Raw genomic sequence first — 18,526 nt, 5'->3', positions numbered from 1 at the left:
TTAAGGAGTAGATGTAGATTGTTATTCCATTTAAATATTGCTCTTAATGCCTTTTAATGCTTGTGATGCCTTGTATTGTTGTTTTAATTGCTTAGTACTAAATATACATGTAGCGCCCCTCTCCACCTGGTTACCTTCTTTAAGGCCAATCTGCTTACAGGTTTTGATGGAGAGGTCTGGGTTCTTCTGGATCCCGCCACCCACTCAACTTTATTTTTTCCAATGGATTTATTTGGCGGTGCCTCCACCCCCCTCACTCCTTCCTGGCAGGGTCACCAGGGCAGCTTGGGAGAAAAATTCTAACCCAGGGGAATCCCCACATACTTGCCAGGTAGTTGGAGACTCCCAGAAAATAACACAAACACATGCACTATAATAAACACAGTTATATTAAACAGGAGACAAATAGAACCGAACAGGGTGAAACACTATTTTTAAGTTCACCGGTGCCCAACAACTGTAAGGTCAGTGTCCCGTTGGTACGTGCACTTTGCTGGGGCCCTTGATGACTTTTGATCACAAAATTCTTCTCTGCAGTGGTTTAGCAGTGGGGCTGACTGGGTCCAGTACAGCCCAAAGGACTCACAAGCGGGAGAAGGTGGTAAATCCCCCACAGGTTTAATATGCAGCAGGTAATAAAATCCCCAAACAAATTCCCTGACTTACTAACTAAAAGATGCTGCACTCACACACTCCATGGATGAGCCTCAGGTTCAGAGATGACTCGGTCACTGCAGAGGGGCTGGTCTCTTCTGGCAGGGATCCTCTTCAGGCAGGAATCAGGCTGCTTCAATCCCGGAATTTCCCCTCACCCCAAAGGGGTGCTGGGCTCAAGGTGCAGGCCACACAACTGCACCAAAATTCAAACTATAATCTCCTAGCCCAGCATTCAGACACACACACAGCAGGCAGCAGCCCCGAACCAGCAGACAGGGCAGAGCTGACCATGGTGGCTGGTCTCACCCAGGGAGCGGGAGAGCCAGCTCTGCCTCGCTGGGGCAGCCTCCCAGCAAACTCCACAAACTGGGAATCAACAGTGGAGACATAACACCCAGCTGAGGGATCCTGCCTTCCGGTCCCTAGAGGCTAGTTCTCAGGGGGAACCCTGCATGCAGGCCTGGGGTTCACTAGCTCCCTCACAGCCAGCTTCCCCTTCCCTGGCTGCCTCCAGACTCTCCAGCCAATGGCTCCTCCTTCCCCTCCTGAACTCCCTGGGAGGGGCATCTCACTCCCTATGGGTTGCTGGGCAGACTCTGTCCCTGGTAGGGAGGGGGAGCCAAGGCAAACTCCGTGCGCCTGTCCCTGAGCTGCCAGCAGACAGAGCCCCAGGAATCCAGGTCATCTCCTTGGGGTTCCATCCACATACATAGAGAGCTTTTCAAACTGCTCCTGAACTGAGTGCAGTAAAACTCGTTACAGGGATGTCTGAGATACTGAGGAAGACTCTTTTGCTCTGGGAATAATGAACCAAATGCCTTGTGTGACATGGCTTGATCAACCGGATCACAGCGCCCTCTAGTGACACCTGTTGGCTGCTCTGCACTGGCAGCTGGAGGCTGCGCCATGACACTGCTGCACCAAACATGGCCACAACCCCTGCTGTGCCAGTCTCTCCCCCTGGTGCCTGTTGGGGAGACACCTACCCAGCCCTCACCTCTGCCTGTCCCCAGCGCCGCTGTTAGTTCTGTCCCTGCCCAGCCCCCACCTCTGCCCTTGAGGGCCTGTCTGCTCCCTGGGGCTGAAGTAGGTTCCTTCCACCTCCCTTGTCCGGATCTGTGAGGGGAGGGAGGAGGTTTCAGGGTAATAGAGAGGAGGAGCCAAGGGCTGGGTACAGGGGAGTCCTCCAGGGTCACAGAGACCGGGGGTGTGAGGCCAGAGGCTGGTGTCAGGGAGACAGTCGGAGCTCGGTTCCCCCCAACACCCAGATCAAGGGTCGGATTCTCTCCCCAGGGAGGGAGCCCGGCGGGAAAGTGAGGATCAGGACCTCGGTTCCAGCATCGATAAATGTCACCTGTCCCCGGTCACAGTCTAGACAAACCCAGATCCTGCTGGGGGGGTTCAGGGGCAGGGGGGTGCGAGGGTCAGTGAGAGCCTGGAATTGATCCTGCCACCACCGCACAGCCCAGACCCCCCTCTGGGGACTCAGGCTGATCCATCCCTTCCTGCTCGCAGACTCTCTGGACACCCCCACAGCCCATTGCCCATCCCCCACCTCCACCTCCCAGTAATGTCTCCCCGAGGTGAAGCCCTCTCGGCCCAGCACACAGAGCCAAGTGTCAAATCTCTCCGGGGTGTCGGGCAGGGGCTGCCATGTCTCTGCCCATCTCACACGTTTCCCATCCTCAGACAGGAGGAGCCGGGGATGCGCCGTATCTGGATCCAGAGTCACGTTGGCTGGGGGAGAATCAGAGCGTGAGGGGCAGAGCTCAGCCCTGGGGGGTCGGTGGCATCAGGGACAGAATCTGCCCCAGCTGGGCAGTGACTCAGGGACTCTCCTGCCTCCAGGGGCGCCCGGCTCTGAGTGGGGAGCAGCCCTGAGGTCTCGGCCTTCACCCCAGAGGTTCATCCCACCGGCCAGTGACAGAGCGAAGAGATTTACTGCCCCCGATCTGAGACTCTTCCCCTCAGGCACCATCTGTCCCTGGGTGGGGATTAGTGGCCAGGGGCAGACTGGCAATCAAAATAGGCCCAGGAAATAGGCCCGGGGGAGGAGAAGAGAGGGTGGAGGTTGGGGGCGGGGGCACTCAGGTGGGGGGGGACAGCCAGGCAAGGGGGGGTTCACAGGCAGGGGCGTTGCAGGGGAGAGAACACAGGCGGGGGTGGCCGGCCGTGGGAGGGGGGGGCTCGGGCAGGGAAAGGGAGAGTTGCAGGGGAGGGGTTGTGGCCGGCTGGAGGGGACTCACGGGCCAGGGGGGCCGCACTCACTGTAAGGCAAAGAAGACAGGCTCTGGGCGGGCAGCCCCGAGGCCCGGCCCCTACTGGGGAGCTTTCTGGAGGGCAGCGCGGGGCGGCCTCTTCTTCGCCTTCATGAGTGCGGCCCTCCCCCAACCGGGTGCCCCCTCAGCAACCCCTCCCTCACATGCGCCCTCCCTGCAACTCCCCTTCTACCACCTCCCACCCAGCGACCCCCCCATGTGCCCTTCCCACAACTCCCACTCCCCCGCCCATGCCGCCCCCGCCAGTGTGCCCCTGCTTACTGTCCCGCGACCTCCTCATCTCCCCCCTCTCTTCTCTTCCCCCCCCCCCCAGCTTGGCCTCTGTCCAGCAACCCAGCACCCCACCTCCTGGCCCACTGCAACCCTACTGGGGTGCTTCCTGGAGCGTGGCGTGGGGTGGCTGCTGCTTCTGACGTCACCAGCAGTAGCCGTAGCCACCCCATACCACCCTCCAGGAAGCGCAACAGCAGGGGCTGTGCCTCAGGGTTGCCTGCGGAGAGCTCCCAGCGCCCCGGGGCCAGGCACAGGCTCCAAGCAGGCGGGCATGGGGCTCCCCATCTGCTCCTCCTCGGGCCAGAATGACACCCCACCCCCTGGCAATGTGCCGGCCCTGCTCCCAGGAGCGGTGGCCCTTCAGAGGACGAAATTCCCGGTATCCCGCCGGACCAGTCTGCTCCTGTTAGGGGCCCTGCAGAGGCAACTGGTGCGGGGAGGACTTCTAGGCCACCAGCCACATGACTCTCCCCCGCCCCCACCAGCCCAGAGAAGGGCTGCGACAACTCCCCTCCCACACAGGCTGCGCCTCCCCCTGCCACTGCTCTGCCACCTCCCTGCTTTGTCCCTGCCCTGCCTCTTCCCCCAACTGAGGCAGCCCCAGGGGAATAGCAGCATTGGGGGGGACCAGTAGCAGCAGTGGGAGTCTCCCCCCCCCCCATTCAACAGCAGCAGGAGGGAGAGACAGAGCAAGTGACCCCGCCTCACTCTGCTCCCCTGGCCCCATCCCTCTGCTTCCCCCACTGCTACTGGTTAGTGTGGGGAGGCCAGACCCCTGCTGACCCACCAAGCCCCCCCCCCACCAGTGGCCCCACAGGCCAGCCCCTTTCCCCTCCCTCTCACAGTGTTGGAGGCATATGATCCTTCGTGTCTTCCTTATATTTTGCCCATGCCCTGGGCTCACAGGGAACACCCAGGGGATTCCTCCCCAATATGGGAGGGGGAGTGGGGGAGCAGAGTCCTGGGGCACCTGAGAAACTAACAGATTTATTAGGACATCAGCTTTTGTGGGTAAAACTGAGTCAGGAGTGTAGATAGATAAGAAAAGAGAGAGGGTGCTTAGACCAGCTTTCTATTGGTGTGTTATAGATCAACCTCCCACCTCTACAACCCACTTCATCAGATGAATTAGACTGGAGTTTACACCCACAAAAGCAGATATCCTAATACACCTGTTAGTCTCTAAGGTGCCACAGAACCCCTTCTTGTCTTTGCAGACAAACTAACACAACGACTCCTTCTGAGATTGATCAGTTACACAGCCACAACCAACTCTTCCATAATGCACCCTTCCTCCCTTGTATTTAAAGTCCTGCACTACGTCTACATTGGCATGATCTTGCGCAAATACTCTTTAACACAAGGACTGTGTCTAGACTGGCCAGTTTTTCCAGAAAATCAGCCGCTTTTCTGGAAAAACTTGCCAGCTGTCTACACTGGCTGCTTGAATTTCCGCAAAAGCACTGACTTCCTACTGTAAGAAATCAGTGCTTTTTGTGGAAATACTATGCTGCTCCCGTTCAGGCAAAAGTCCTTTTTGTGCAAAACTTTTGCGCAAAAGGGCCAGTGTAGAAAGCTGAGATTTGTTTTCCACAAAAAAGCCCTGATCGCGAAAATGGCGAGCGGGGCTTTTTTGAGGAAAAGCGCGTCTAGATTGGCAACGGACGCTTTTCCACAAAAAGTGCTTTTATGGAAAAGCATCCCTGCCAATCTAGATGCTCTGTTCCGAAAATGCTTTTAACAGAAAACTTTTCCGTTAAAAGCATTTCCGGAAAATCATGCCAGTCTAGACGTAGCCAAGAGGTCTTGCGTTAAAGTATTTGCACAAGAGAGTGTCTACACTGGCATGTGCCTTTGCACAAGAGATGTGCTTTTACACAAGAGCATTCGTGCCAGTGTAGACGCTCTCTTGCACAAGAAAGCTCTGATGGCCATTTTAACCATAGGGCTTTCTTGCGCAAGAAATTCATGTTGCCTGTCTACACTGGCAAGAACAGTTGCACAAGAGGGATTATTCCTGAGTGGGAGCATCATAGTTCTTGTGCAAGAAGCCCTGATTTCACACATTAGAACATCAGAGTTCTTGCACAAGAACTCCCCGCCAGTGTAGACAGGCAGCAAGTTTTATCACAAAAGCAACTGCTTTTGCACAAAATCATGCCAGTGTAGACGTAGCCCTGGAGTTTGGACGTCTCTTTCTGACACCGACCTGACTTTGGCTCCATCCTCCCACATGTCTGAGATCTGAAGATAGTGACGTGAGTCAATAGACCCCTAATTAAATGTCTACGGCTAGTCCTCGGGGCAGACAGAGAATTATGGGCTTCTACAAGAGAAGGTGTTCAGTGGTGGAGAGAGGGGAAAGAGGGTTTCATTGGTACAAATGAAGGACTGGAGGATGGAGAGGGTTAAAACCAGCAGAAAGTTGGGATCTGACAGAGAGGGAGAAACAGGAGATCTCTGTGGACAGAGAGAGAAGAGAAACAGGCACAAGCTGAACACGGATCAGGGGGATTCTGGATTTGAACGCTTGTGTCTGGTCCCCGCTCTCGTTCCTCTCCTGACTCTAGGGCTGGGATCCTAAGGAGGAACACCCACTCAGACACGCAGACTGGGGATTATTTCCGGAGGTAGGGAGCAATTTGTAACCAGGACACACTTGGCTGTTCTCTGCCTCTTATTCCTCAAACCTCAGCACCTTCTCTTTTGTTCCACCTGGAACATTCTCTATTCTGTTTATTTTATTTTCACTTTCTTACACAGTGACAGAGCAGGATCATCCACTGATTAGACATTTGTTGTAATTACCTGCATCTCGTAGGGCTTTCCTCCAGTCTGAAAGTCAATACACAGACGCGGGTGAGAATTAAGTCAGACAAACGTAGTATCAATAAGCTTCACTATTGCAGAAAAGACTGAATCAGAGAGAGAAATAAAACAAATAACAAAAAGATCCTTACCTAGCTCTGTGCAAAATTTATCTAAATAATGAAGAGAAAGAAGGCCAGGCTGTAAAATCTCTTGTGTGAAATTAACAACTGCAGGCCCCCAACTACTGATCACTGAGGCTGATCTCCTGGGCATTGTTTTGTGCCAGTACAAGTCTAGGGACCAGACAAGTCTAGGATAAACCATCCTGGTGCAAGTCAGTTTTCACATTGGTGCAGCGGTGTGAGGGGTGTGAGCTATGTCTTCCTGTGGCCAGTTTTCGAGTCTGGCAAAAAGTCACAATTCTGACTCATGAAGTGCCAACATACACTGACTTTCCATGAAGCCGACTCCAGTGGCCACATCTTTACTTCTCTCCTGAGCTGCACCAGCTCCTCTCTGAGGGTATGTCTACACTACCCCGCTAGTTCAAACTAGCGGGTTAATGTAGGCATACCGCACTTGCAAATGAAGCCCGGGATTTGAATTTCCCGGGCTTCATTTGCATAAGCGGGGCGCCGCCATTTTTAAAACCCCGCTGGTTCGAACCCCGTGCAGCACGGCTACACGGGGCACAAACTAGGTAGTTCGAACTAGGCTTCCTAGTTCGAACTACTGTTACTCCTCGTGGAATGAGGAGTAATGGTAGTTCGAACTAGGAAGCCTAGTTCGAACTACCTAGTTCGTGCCCCGTGTAGCCGCGCTGCACGGGGTTCGAACCAGCAGGGTTTTAAAAATGGCGGCAACCCGCTTATGCAAATGAAGCCCGGGAAATTCAAGTCCCAGGCTACATTTGCAAATGCGATATGCCTACATTACCCCACTAGTTCGAACTAGGAGGGTAGTGTAGACATACCCTGAGGGTCTTTATAGGGAGATATTTCTGTCATGAGCATCTAGTATAAGGACACACACACTCCTCCCGGGGCACTGGCTCCATTCTGAGTCCCCTAAGACAGTGATGCTCAACCTTCTTTCATTTGCAGCCCTCGGAGTTGGGAAAGTTTTTGTACAAAAAACAAAAAAAACAAAAAAACAAAAACCACCCTTCAGAGAACATTTTGTTGCAGCCCTTTTAATTTAAAGCGCTGGTCTGCTCCCCTACCCCACTCCCACACATAGTGTATACGTTGGTCACCAAGGCAGGAAAAGAAAATACCGGACAGTTTGAATCAAAGCGCTGTGACCCACCAGGAAGACAGTGGGTAGCGCACCACTGCCCTAAGACACTAGCAGCACAGGGCTGGCTTCCTACCCTATTACTGCAGTGACTAGTTACGCGATTAGCATGGGCAGCATTGTTTGGGCTGTCAAATCGTCATTGTCACATTCGTGTAAAAATCTCCCATAACACAAAACTGATTCTCCCAGGAGAAGGAAGGAACTTACTGATGGTGTCGAGATGTTTCCCTACAACAGAAAACAAACACAATTATTTAGAGAATGTTTCAATTGCTCTAGATTTAAAGGAATCTTTCTATTATGAATTCTCAAGTAATGACCAGGCTGCCCTTCTACCAAGCTACTGCAGCTCTCCAGTGATAGTCACACACCACACCGGGACAGGCCTTTCTTTCAGGAACATCGCACCCAGGCTTGGCCCATAGGGAAGGCCGAGGACGGAGGCCAGATGATGAACAAATCCTGCTCTATTTGTAAAAGGCTGGTTTATGTCACAGCAAATACTTGTGGGGTTGAATTAGATCCCACGGTGCACACAGGTACATCCCAAGAGCCTATCCCAGTGTGGACTCGCTGGGCAGAGCTCTTGGTGTGAATCAGAAGAGCTAGAGCCTAGAGGCCCAGCTGAGGAGGTGGTGAGACTGAGGGACTTACTCTGAAGGAAGAGTGAGACTCCTCTGGGCTCTGGCTAAAGAGCTTCCCGCAAGACTCAGCTGGGACTTAACACCGATCCAATGGATCCATGATACTTGGTTCCTAGAGAACCTCAAAACTTGGTGCCTTGACAATTGACTCTATGTCTACATAGGAAAGCTATTTCAGGATACCACGGGTATCGCAAAATAGCTACCCCAGGTCTTCACAAGCCACCCATTATCATTATCCCGCTGTGGCACTCAGATGAGTGCTGTGCCCCTCAGCCGGGCCGCCAGGGGAGCCAGCGGCACAAGGGGCTGTTTGGGCTCCCCTGGGGTGGGAGGGGAAGGGAGAGCAGTGACATACACGGCTCCGCCCCCTGGCAGTGTACTTCACCGCCCTGCCCCTCTCCCTCATGGCAGCCAGGCTGAGCAGGCAACACTCAGCCAAGCACCATGGTGGGAGGGAAAGGGAAGGGGAAGGGGAAGGGGAAGGGAAGAGAAAGGGGAAAGGAAAGGGGGGGGAGAAACAGAGGGGAGAGAGAGGTAGGAGGAGGAGGAGAAAGAGAAAGGGAGAGTGAGAGGCAGGAAGGGGAGAAGAGAAAGAAAAAGACGGAGAGAGAGGCAGGAGGCAGAGGAGAGCTGAGAGAGGGAGGGGAGTCAGTAGGAGGAGAGAGAGAGACAGACGGAGCGAGAGTGCTCAGATAGACCTGAAAATCCTGTCTTATGACAGGCTAATTGGCTAGTTTTGAAATATTTTTCAAAATAACAAGTGCGCTATTTCGACATCCCAGTAACCCTCATTCTATGCAGGTTAAGGGATGTCTCGAAGTAGGATGTTATTTTGAAATTAGATGCCATGTAGATAGTCTCTAATTTTGAAATAGCCTATTTCATAATAAAATCAAAATACCGTTTACGTATGCCATTTGCACGGCGCAAATTGCATATCTTAATTTGAGATAAGACTGCTGTGTAGACACAGCCTCTGAGCCCAAGATAAAGAGCAAACTGTCCTGTTCCTTGTTCAGCTTCCTCTTCCGAAATACAGCCTGTCTGTCTGTCTGTGTCTGTCAGTCTGCCCCTAGCCTGGACAGTCGCTCACATGTGACTGAATACTGAAGCCACCTGACAGAGCTCCCAGAACACCAGGACTAAGCCATCCATTCATGCTTGAATGATCTGAACATGGGAAATGAACCCTCCACTCCCCCCCACACACAGAGGGCAGGCATTTCTGTGGAGCCAAGGGAGTCCAGTGCCAAGCACATTGAATGTCAATGGGAGCTGAAACTCAGGCCTGGTCTGTGTTGCATAAAAAAGTCTCCACCTGAGCTCACTAGTTTTATATACATGGATTTTCTAAAGCTACACCAAACTATAAGGTCTACGGTTTTAAACTGCAACTTATTGTGATCCTTGTCAATCTTTGTAATCTGTGTAACTCTCAAATTTACTGTAAACTGCAATTTTGTAATCTTTGTAACATGCAGCCACCTTGCTTGTAACTTTCCCTAAGCTGCATTCTCCCCCCGTGAATGGAGAGAGTGTGAGTGTGAGTGTGTTTGAAGAAGGCTTGGAACAATGGACCACATGGCAATGAGTTATCACAGTATGGGCATGCTCTCTGCTGGATAAAGGGAAGTCTGGGCATGCTCCCTGATGACAAGGTGAATGAATCACAGGAGCCATTCAACTCAGGATTAAACAAAGACTGTGAATGGCTTGCTAATTACAAAAGCAGCTTCTCCTCTCTTGGAATTCACACCTCCTAGAAGTGCAAATAAATGACAGTCACATAAACACCACACTGTACTGAAAGCCTACCAACCACTATGCTTACCTGCATGCCTCCAGCTTCCATCCTGTACACACCACACGATCCATTGTTTACAGCCAAGCACTGAGGTACAACCGCATATGTTCCAACCCCTCAGACAGAGACCTACACCTACAAGATCTTCAACAAGCATTCTGTAAACTACGATACCCACACGAGGAAGTGAGGAGACAGATTGACAGAGCCAGAAGTGTACCCTGAAGCCTCCTGCTACAGGACAAGCCCACAAAAGAAACCAACAGAACACCACTAGCCATCACCTACAGTCCTCAGCTACAACCTCTCCAACGCATCATTAGTGATCTACAACCCATCCCTCACTTTCACAGGCCTTGGGAGGGAGGCCAGTCCTCATCCACAGACAACCTGCCAACCTGAAGCATATTCTCACCAGCAACTACACACCTCACCATAATAACTCTAACTCAGGAACCAATCCATGCAACAAACCCCGATGCCAATTCTGCCCACATATATACACCAGCAACACCATCACAGGACCTAACCAGATCAGCCATACTGTCACTAGTTCATTCTCCTGCACATATACTAACGTAATATATGCCATCATGTGCCAACAATGCTCCACTGCTATAAACATCGGCCAAACTGGACAGTCCCTACGTAAAAGAATCAATGGACACAAATCAGATATTAGAAATGGCAACATACAAAAACCTGTAGGGGAACACTTAAATCTCCCTGGACACACAATTGCAGATTTAAAGGTAGCCATCCTGCAGCAAAAAAACTTCAGGACCAGACTCCAAAGAGAAACTGCTGAGCTACAGTTCATCTTCAAGTCTGACACAATTAACTCAGGATTAAACAAAGACTGTGAATGGCTTGCTAATTACAAAAGCAGCTTCTGCTCTCTTGGAATTCACACCTCCAGATCAACTACTAGAAGTGGACCTCATCCTCCCTGATTGGATCCACCTCGTCATCCCCAGCCTGATTCTGGCCTGCATATTTATACCTGACTCTGGAAATTTCCACTACTTACATCTGACGAAGTGGGTCTTTGCCCACGAAAGCTTATGTTCCAACACTTTGGTTAGTCTATAAGGTACCACAGGACTACTTGCCACTTTTGCAGATTCAGACTAACACAGCTACCCCTCTGATACTAGGAGCCATTCAGACACTATATAAAGAGAAGGAGCACATGTGAGGCTCTCTCTTTTTCCTTCCACTGATTCTGAGAAGCTCCTCTCCAGTGTCTTTCCTCCTGACCAGCTTCCCCAGCCATGATGAGCAGACAGATCCTCCAGGATCCACATGCCTAGGCTCCTTCTGCAACCTATATGTCTGTGTAAGTGTGTGAGTGCCTGAGGGAAGAAATGAGTGGGTGTGAATGAGTGAGTGAATGGAAGGGTGTGTGCTTGCTTGCTTGCTTGTCTGTGTGTGTGTGTGTGTGTGTGTGTGTGAGAGAGAGAGAGAGAGAGAGAGAGAGAGAGAGTTCTGTCTTCTTTAGCTTAAACCTTAGGGCTATGTCTAGACTGCAAGCCTCTTTCGAAAGAGGCTCTTTCGAAAGATACTTTTGAAAGAGCCTCTTTCGAAAGAGAGCGTCTAGACTGCACGTTGAACTTTCGAAAAAGCGGCTTGTTTTTTCGAAAGAAAGCATCCAGTGAGTCTGGATGCTCTCTTTCGAAGAAGCCCTATTTACATTGAAGAACGCCTTCTTTCGAAAGAGGAACTTTCGAAAGAAGGCGTTCTTCCTCGTGAAATGAGGTTTACCGCCATCGAAAGAAAAGCCGCGTTCTTTCGATTTAATTTCGAAAGAACGCGGCTTGAGTCTGGACGTAGGTGAAGTTTTTTCGAAAAAAGGCTACTTTTTTCGAAAAAACCCCTGAGTCTGGACACAGCCTAGGTGGCTGCTTACTCCTCTTTAGAATAGTGATAGAAATGTAGCCGTGTTAGTCTGGGGTAGCTGAAGCAAAATGCAGGACAATGTAGCACTTTAAAATTAGTCTTTAAAGTGCTACATTGTCCTGCATTTTACTCCTCTTTAGTTCTACCTGAGCCACATGAGGTTGATTTTCCACCTGAAACTAAAGGGGCTGAGCCAGTCACATCAAAAGACAAAGGAGGCAAAGGGATGTTCTGGATCAGCCCTGCCAACATGCTGCTTCTGTAAACAGCTGCATGGGACCGTTGGGGGGAACCAACCAGCTTCCCCAGCCAGTCCCTGGATTCCTCCCACAACACTCGGGCAGTGGCTTGGAGCACAGCGAGGTGAGGGAGGGGAAAATGATCAGCAGGCGACTGAGTCACCGAGAGCCAAGAACTTGTTATAACTTTAGAGACGTCTGAATTCCCCCTAGGATGTCTCATCGCCAGGCACTGATTCTGGAGAAGGCACTTCTGGTGGGCTTGTCTTGCTAAAAGGGAGTTAACACAATCGGATGAGATCTGCTTGTTAATGTGCCTGGAAAAGGAGCAGGAACCTTCCCTGCACATCCCCATGAAGCTTCTCTCAAGATTTCTGGGGAGGCTGCCTTATTCCATCGTCCATGGTAAGACTCCTTCCTACTCCAAACCTGCATTTCCAACTCTCCAGTGACACACTATTTCCCTCCTTTGAGCTTTACCTCTTAATCGGAACAGAAACCAAGCCAGGCAGACAAACAGCAACAAAATCACCAAAGTCACACTCCAGCCCACCATCCAGGGAGAGGCTCTTGGGAAAAGGGAGTCTGAAACACAAAGTTTGGAAACAGTAGCGACAGGCGGCCTTGTAGGAAAATGTTTCACATTAGACTCTGTGTGAAATACATGTGGGAAAAGTTGTTCCCTGCAATATAAAAACTGGCAAAAACTAATTTTGAACCCAGTTTCTGCTCATCCACGTTTGATAGAATTGAACAGGGTGTTAAATACCATCGGGGAGGGCAGGGATAGCTCAGTGGTTTGTGCATTGGTCTGCTAAATCCAGGGTGGCAACTTCAATCTTTGAGGGGGCCAATTAGGGATCTGGGACAAATCTGTCAGGGATGGTACCTAGCCCTGCTCTGAGGGCAGGGGAGTGGATGTGATGACTTCTCAAGGTCCCTTCCAGTTCTATGAGACAGGTATATCTCCATATATTATACTATTATACAGAGCTACCAGTCCTAACACCCCCACACCTCCTCCATTGACTTCTCTCAATCTCTCTCTCATCAAATCACCTTTATGAACATTGATCAATGCTTCCCCTGGCAGGGCCTTCTTTTCATTTGCTCACTAATTTCCAGACTCAAACAATCTGGGCAGAAGGGTCCATGTGCGGTGTCTGTCTCAGACTGAACATTTTGGAAAAGTGTCAGTCAGAATGGGCCAACTCTTGCTGAGACAAGGGTGAGAAGTAGCACATTGTTAAGGTGCAGAAGAAGGCGCATGGCTGGGGCAGGATGTTGGGTTTCAGGCACTTACCAGAGGCTGCTGTCTGGGGGTGGGAAGTTGGCGGCTCAGTGGAGGTCATGATGTCCTGTGCTTACTGGTTGGCAAATCTCTTGCAGCTCCCATTGACCAAAATTCCTGGCCAATGGGAGCTGCGATAGCAGATCCTGCAGGCGAGGGCAGTGCAGGGATGGAGCTTCCTTTGGCACATGCAGCAACATGGCTTCAGCACAGTGGAGGGGAATGCAGCCAGCAGAGCTACATGTACTCCCTTGCCCCCACCAGTCAGGGCCAGATAATACATGGAAGCTTCTGTGGCTACAGCTCAGGGCCCCAGGTTAAGCGGCTCACAAAACTCCCCTGCACTTTAGCTGGACTGGAGATCTTTGGAAAGCTCCTCCTCTCCCACCACCCCCAAATCCCACCTGCTATCTGGTGTCTCTGCAGGGAACTTTCATGTGTTAACATATTTGGATGTCCTGTAAATGTAATGGTAACCCTGAATTGTCTGGATTTAAAATGCTTGTTTCAGGGATAAGTACAAAATCCTTGGAGTACATTTTAACCAACATTGTTCCTTCCACCTTCACTTCATCTGAAACATAGTTGTTGTGAGGAGGTATTCACACTGGGACTTTTGTACAATTTAGCAACCTGAGTTTTAATTCTCACTGGTATGACAGAGTGGGGGTTTTGGTAGTAACTGACCTGATATATAGAAAGTTATTGATTTCCTTTCTTCATCCAGGTGGGTGTTCCTTATAGAACAGGACAAATTCTTGTTTGAATTTTCTGTTATAATGATAGAATTTTTTACTTCCAAGAGACCATCTTCCTCTTCAGACTTTGTTTCAGTGGCTGCAGATAAAGGCTGCCCTTTGGGATCTCTCCAGAGCACCTGGGGCTGTGGGTACCATCCGGATGACTGACACACCACTCGGATCCCTCCGTCCTGGTGACCCTCAACAGAGATGTGAGGTACAGAGCCTGAAGCTAAAATGAAGTAGTGTTCAATGAAATGAGCCTATAGCTCAGTGTATAAATGTTCACATTTCCAATAAAATGATTGAATAAACTTTATTGCTGATGTTCATGGAAAGAGGAAACTTGACTCAATGAAATTGTCAGGGCCCAGAGGCTGTGGCTGTACGAAAAGCCCCTTGTGGTCACCTCTGAGAAATGCTGCACTAAATTACAGTTTGGGGCTGCTTTAAATGCACTTGAGCTGAGGAAATGTTCTCTCTTCATTCCTGTCCCAGCCCAGACCAATGGCAGATGGACAGATATCTGCACTGAAGAAAGCCGTTCTAGGAACAAAGTCATCCTAGACCTGACAGAAACCTGCTGTGATTTTTCAGAGTCTGTTCTGATAATGTTTAATAGCAGAAGCAGTAGTGTGTAGGTGTGAACAGTTGTAGAAATAATCTACATATTTTTCATATTTGTGAAAAACTAAAACAAAAAGATAAAGTAACAAAAAAGCAAGAAGAGGCCTGTTTGAAGTCATACTGGCTCTGTGCTGACAGGGGAGGAGAGCTAACATGGACATGGAAGACTACAACATATGTATAAATAACAAGAAGTTATAAATGAGTTTGTATAATAAAGGGAGGTTGACGCTGCGTTGTCCATTGTTGGAGGTGACTATGATGGGATTGTCCCAATGTTTTTCCCACTTGTGAGTGTTTGTTCACTACTTGCTGAGTCTTTTGCTCTAAGATTTGTTTGATCTAACTGCTGACTAAATAAATCTCAACCCTGCAACATGAACTGTTTAACTGAAAATGTCTTAGTGTGACCAAATAACATTAAGGGTTATGATGACCTAGAAAATTCCTGTCTCTCTTTCTGTCTGGCCAAATGTCTGATCAACTGTTTATAAATGTGTAAATATCCATTGGGCCAAAGAGACAGCAAGAGCGTAGTGCAGTGGTTAGAGTCACCCATGGGAGGTGGGAAAACTCATATCTAGTCTGCTGCTTTAGTGGCTATTTAAATACTTGGCAGATTGGATAAATAATCAAAGATTAATCAGAACAGGGGGACTAGCCTTTGGTATCCCACTTTCTAACCACAGAACTACAGAGTCTTCTTTTCTCTGTCTCTCATAAGGGCTAACTAATGTAATGACTGTTTTGAGGATCCCAGGAGCACCTACATTTGGGACTGGGGTATGGAATTAGGTCCCTAATTACTTTTGTGGGTCAGGGTCTAAGAGCCACTTAAAAAGAGTGAAAAGATACATCTTACTGACCTGCGACCTTCAGTTCCAATAGGACTTCATCTTGAATGGCCCCATCCCCAACAAAACAGTGGTACTGTCCTTCATCGGAACGCCTGACATTGATAATTCCCAAGTCCACTATCCCTTCCATGATTCTGGCTTTGGAAAGCTCCGTCCTGTCGTGGTACTCGGGCATCTGCTGCCCAAACTCATCCTCCCCATGCTGGTACAGGTGCACAAAGGGAGTGAACTCACGTTGGAACCATCTCACCTCCATGTGCTCCACACTCATCCTGGGGGACAGGCGACAGGGTAACACGATCTCCTCCCCCACCACAGCCGTGACAGGGTGACCAGGCCCAGCCACAGTGAACTGAGCTGTAATTTCACCAGAGCACAGAAAAGAGGAAAACAAACAAACAAAAGGGAATTTAATAGAAAGTGAATCAGTTAGTCACACAAGCTTCTGTTGAAGCAAAAAAAAAGCTCCTCTCTGTTTAGGCAGCTAACAAACAGCTTTATTAATTAATAAAGCACAGTATGAGCCAAGCGTGGTCCCAGCAAAGTTGGGCCCAGTAAAGCTGCTAATATAATCAATCCTAGTATCTTTATACTCTTAGCCAAACAGTCTGACGTCAGGGCATCCAATTACAGAAATCCTCAATTAAATTTGGAAAAACAAAGCCTTATCAACAAGATGGCGGACAGGTACGAGGGAGTACATCTCCTGTCCCAACCAGCCCAATTAACACATACCAATAGCCCATCCTGTAGGCCTCTTCTCACGGGGTTACAGAAAGTTCACTCTGGTCTACGTGCTTGAGAGAAAAGCTGAAATGGTTTCTGATATACAAGATGGCTTCTAGCTAAACATAAAATAGCTTCTACACTTCTAATTTGCATATTTCACACTAGCACATTTACCCTGCTTGGGCCCTTAAGGAGGGGTTGGGGGCATGAGGAGGTGCAGGAGTCAGGGTTGGGGGAAGTGAGGTGGAGCTCTGGGCAGGGGACTCTGTGTGTGTGTAGCAGGGGTGGGCAGGGAGAGCAGAGGGTTGAACCACCCTCCCTGGAGATTTTTACCAGGGCTGCTTACTGTTCCCCCTCCTGTTCCTGCCATGGAGTGAGACCAAAGTGCGCAGCTCATCTTCTCTCCATGCTCCCCAGACAGTGAGGAACTCAGCAAACTGGGCACTTTCCCCTCACTCCTTGACAAAGGGGAACAGCCAGCAAAGTCCCTGTATAAATCTATGGGGAGGGGGCTTCAGTCCCCTCTACCCCCCTTTAGGGCACTGGCAGGGTAGAAGGCTCAGGGCTAGGACTGTCTCAGATGGGGGGGCAACCAGCCTGGTGAGTCCGTCTCTCTCCTGTGCAACTGTGAGACTCAGTCCCATTCCAGGCACGTCCCATTGTGCTGCCACAGTGACCCTGGCCCTGCTGCCAGGTACAACCAGAGGGGGCGATGAGAGGCGCTGTGAGTTGCAGCAGGCTGGCAGCAGAAAGGTGATGAGTGGCCAGAGCGCAAGTAACCTGCCTCTTTACTGCCCCCTCCCCCAGATAGGCGGTGAACCCTGCGGCTGCCTCTCAGCATTTTGGAGCTGTTCTGGCCAAGGGCCGCAACTGTGACTAGGGAGCAGACATGGAGGTGGGGAACCTAGGACAGGAGAACCTGACCCCCCCTCCCTGGGCTCCAATGGAACCCAACCCTCCCACCCCCACTGTAGGAGCAGGCCACCCCATGGCAGGAGGCATGCAGCCCCAGCCTGCCCTGTCGGCAAGCATGGGGAGGAGTATGTGAAAAGGAAGTTTGTCTTGCTGGACTTAAGACCCTGAGAGGAATGGCGCATCGCCCGGCCTTCTTGGGGTGGGGCTGTCACTAGTGGTTTGTATTTAAGAACTTGTCTGTAGTGTTTTCCCAAACTAACCCCACGTCACTTCCCGCCCTTTTATGGAAAGTGTCTTTTCCACACTCAGACTCAGTGCGTGGGAGTTGGGGAGCATTGCTCCCAGAGGCATTCGGGAGTTGTACATGAATTTCCCAGGTTACGGGGGGAAGCTGGAGCCAGTTCTGTGTTAGAGGATGGAGAGGAGCCTCTAGACATTGAACCCAGCCCTGGCTGCTGCTGGTGCTCCCTGGCAGAAGGGTCACACTTATAGCTGGTCTAAAGGAAATCTTGCATTCCCACAGCAGTGTGACTGAGATCTGAAATTCAATCTGTAACCAGGTTTTACCCCACTCCTAACAGTGACTGTTTGTTTGGACTGGATTGACACACTGAGCAGTTGATGCTGTTTTTTGTTCTGGTTTGTGTCAAATAGTGACTCGGGGAGATTGAATAGATCAATGCAAATAAACAAATCCTGTAAGAAGCAGAAGCAGCCATGGACATTCCTACCTGATTCCAGCCTGTGCACGTAACATGTGAGGAAGAAAATGATGAAATGAGGTAGACATGATCTCACTCTGGAGCTGTCATAAATGGAGGGAATTTTCATCTCACCCTGAGACGATCCAGGGATGGGAGAGGAGAGAGAAAACAACAAAAAAACCAATATATTGAATGTATCAGTCACAGTGATTTCGGACAACCTGGGCTCAGGGACCACAGAGGCTGAGTCTAGACTGGTATGATTTTGTGCAAATACTTTTAACGGAAAAGTTTTTCTGTTAAAAGTATTTGCGCAAAAGCGCGTCTAGATTGGCACGGATACTTTTGCGCAAAAGCATCCGTGGCCAATCTAGACGCGGTTTTGCGCAAAAAAGCTCCGATCACCATTTTAGCCATCGGGACTTTTTTGCGCAAAATAATACCGCGTCGTCTACACTGGCCCTCTTGTGCAAAAGCATTTGCGCAAGAGGGCTTTTGCCCAAACGGGAGAGTCATTGTATTTGCGCAAGAACACTGACGATCATACATTAGATCATTAGTGTTTTTGCGCAAATTCAAGCGGCCAGTGTAGATAGCTGGCAAGTTTTTGTGCAAAAGCAGTTGCTTTTGTGCAAAAACTTGCCAGTCTAGACACAGCCAGACAGTTCTGAGCAGTATTCATTCCTGGCCACACAGAAGAAGGCCTGACATGCAACTTAAGTGCATTTCCCTGCTTCTGCATAACACAATCACTT

General features: G+C 50.0%; 1 protein-coding gene across 1 annotated transcript; it reads right to left on the bottom strand.

Annotated features, from left to right (window-relative positions):
* Positions 1 to 478: 478 nt before the first annotated feature.
* Positions 479 to 18,018, bottom strand: LOC142823251 (butyrophilin subfamily 1 member A1-like). The gene is made up of 8 exons (XM_075914082.1): positions 17,799 to 18,018; positions 15,433 to 15,780; positions 13,887 to 14,171; positions 12,389 to 12,493; positions 7,527 to 7,547; positions 6,170 to 6,190; positions 6,018 to 6,044; positions 479 to 2,394 (listed from the first exon to the last, which is right to left on the bottom strand). Exons 1-8 carry the CDS (start codon positions 17,896 to 17,898, stop codon positions 1,886 to 1,888), a joined length of 1,416 nt encoding a protein of 471 aa, XP_075770197.1. The 5' UTR covers positions 17,899 to 18,018; the 3' UTR covers positions 479 to 1,885.
* Between the last annotated feature and the right edge of the window lie 508 nt (positions 18,019 to 18,526).

The sequence above is a fragment of the Pelodiscus sinensis genome, chromosome 32 (genome assembly GCF_049634645.1).
Source record: "Pelodiscus sinensis isolate JC-2024 chromosome 32, ASM4963464v1, whole genome shotgun sequence".
NCBI classification, from domain to species: Eukaryota; Metazoa; Chordata; order Testudines; family Trionychidae; genus Pelodiscus; species Pelodiscus sinensis.
The sequence above is the reverse complement of the archived record's forward strand: the minus strand, read 5'-3'. Positions and strand labels throughout refer to the sequence as shown.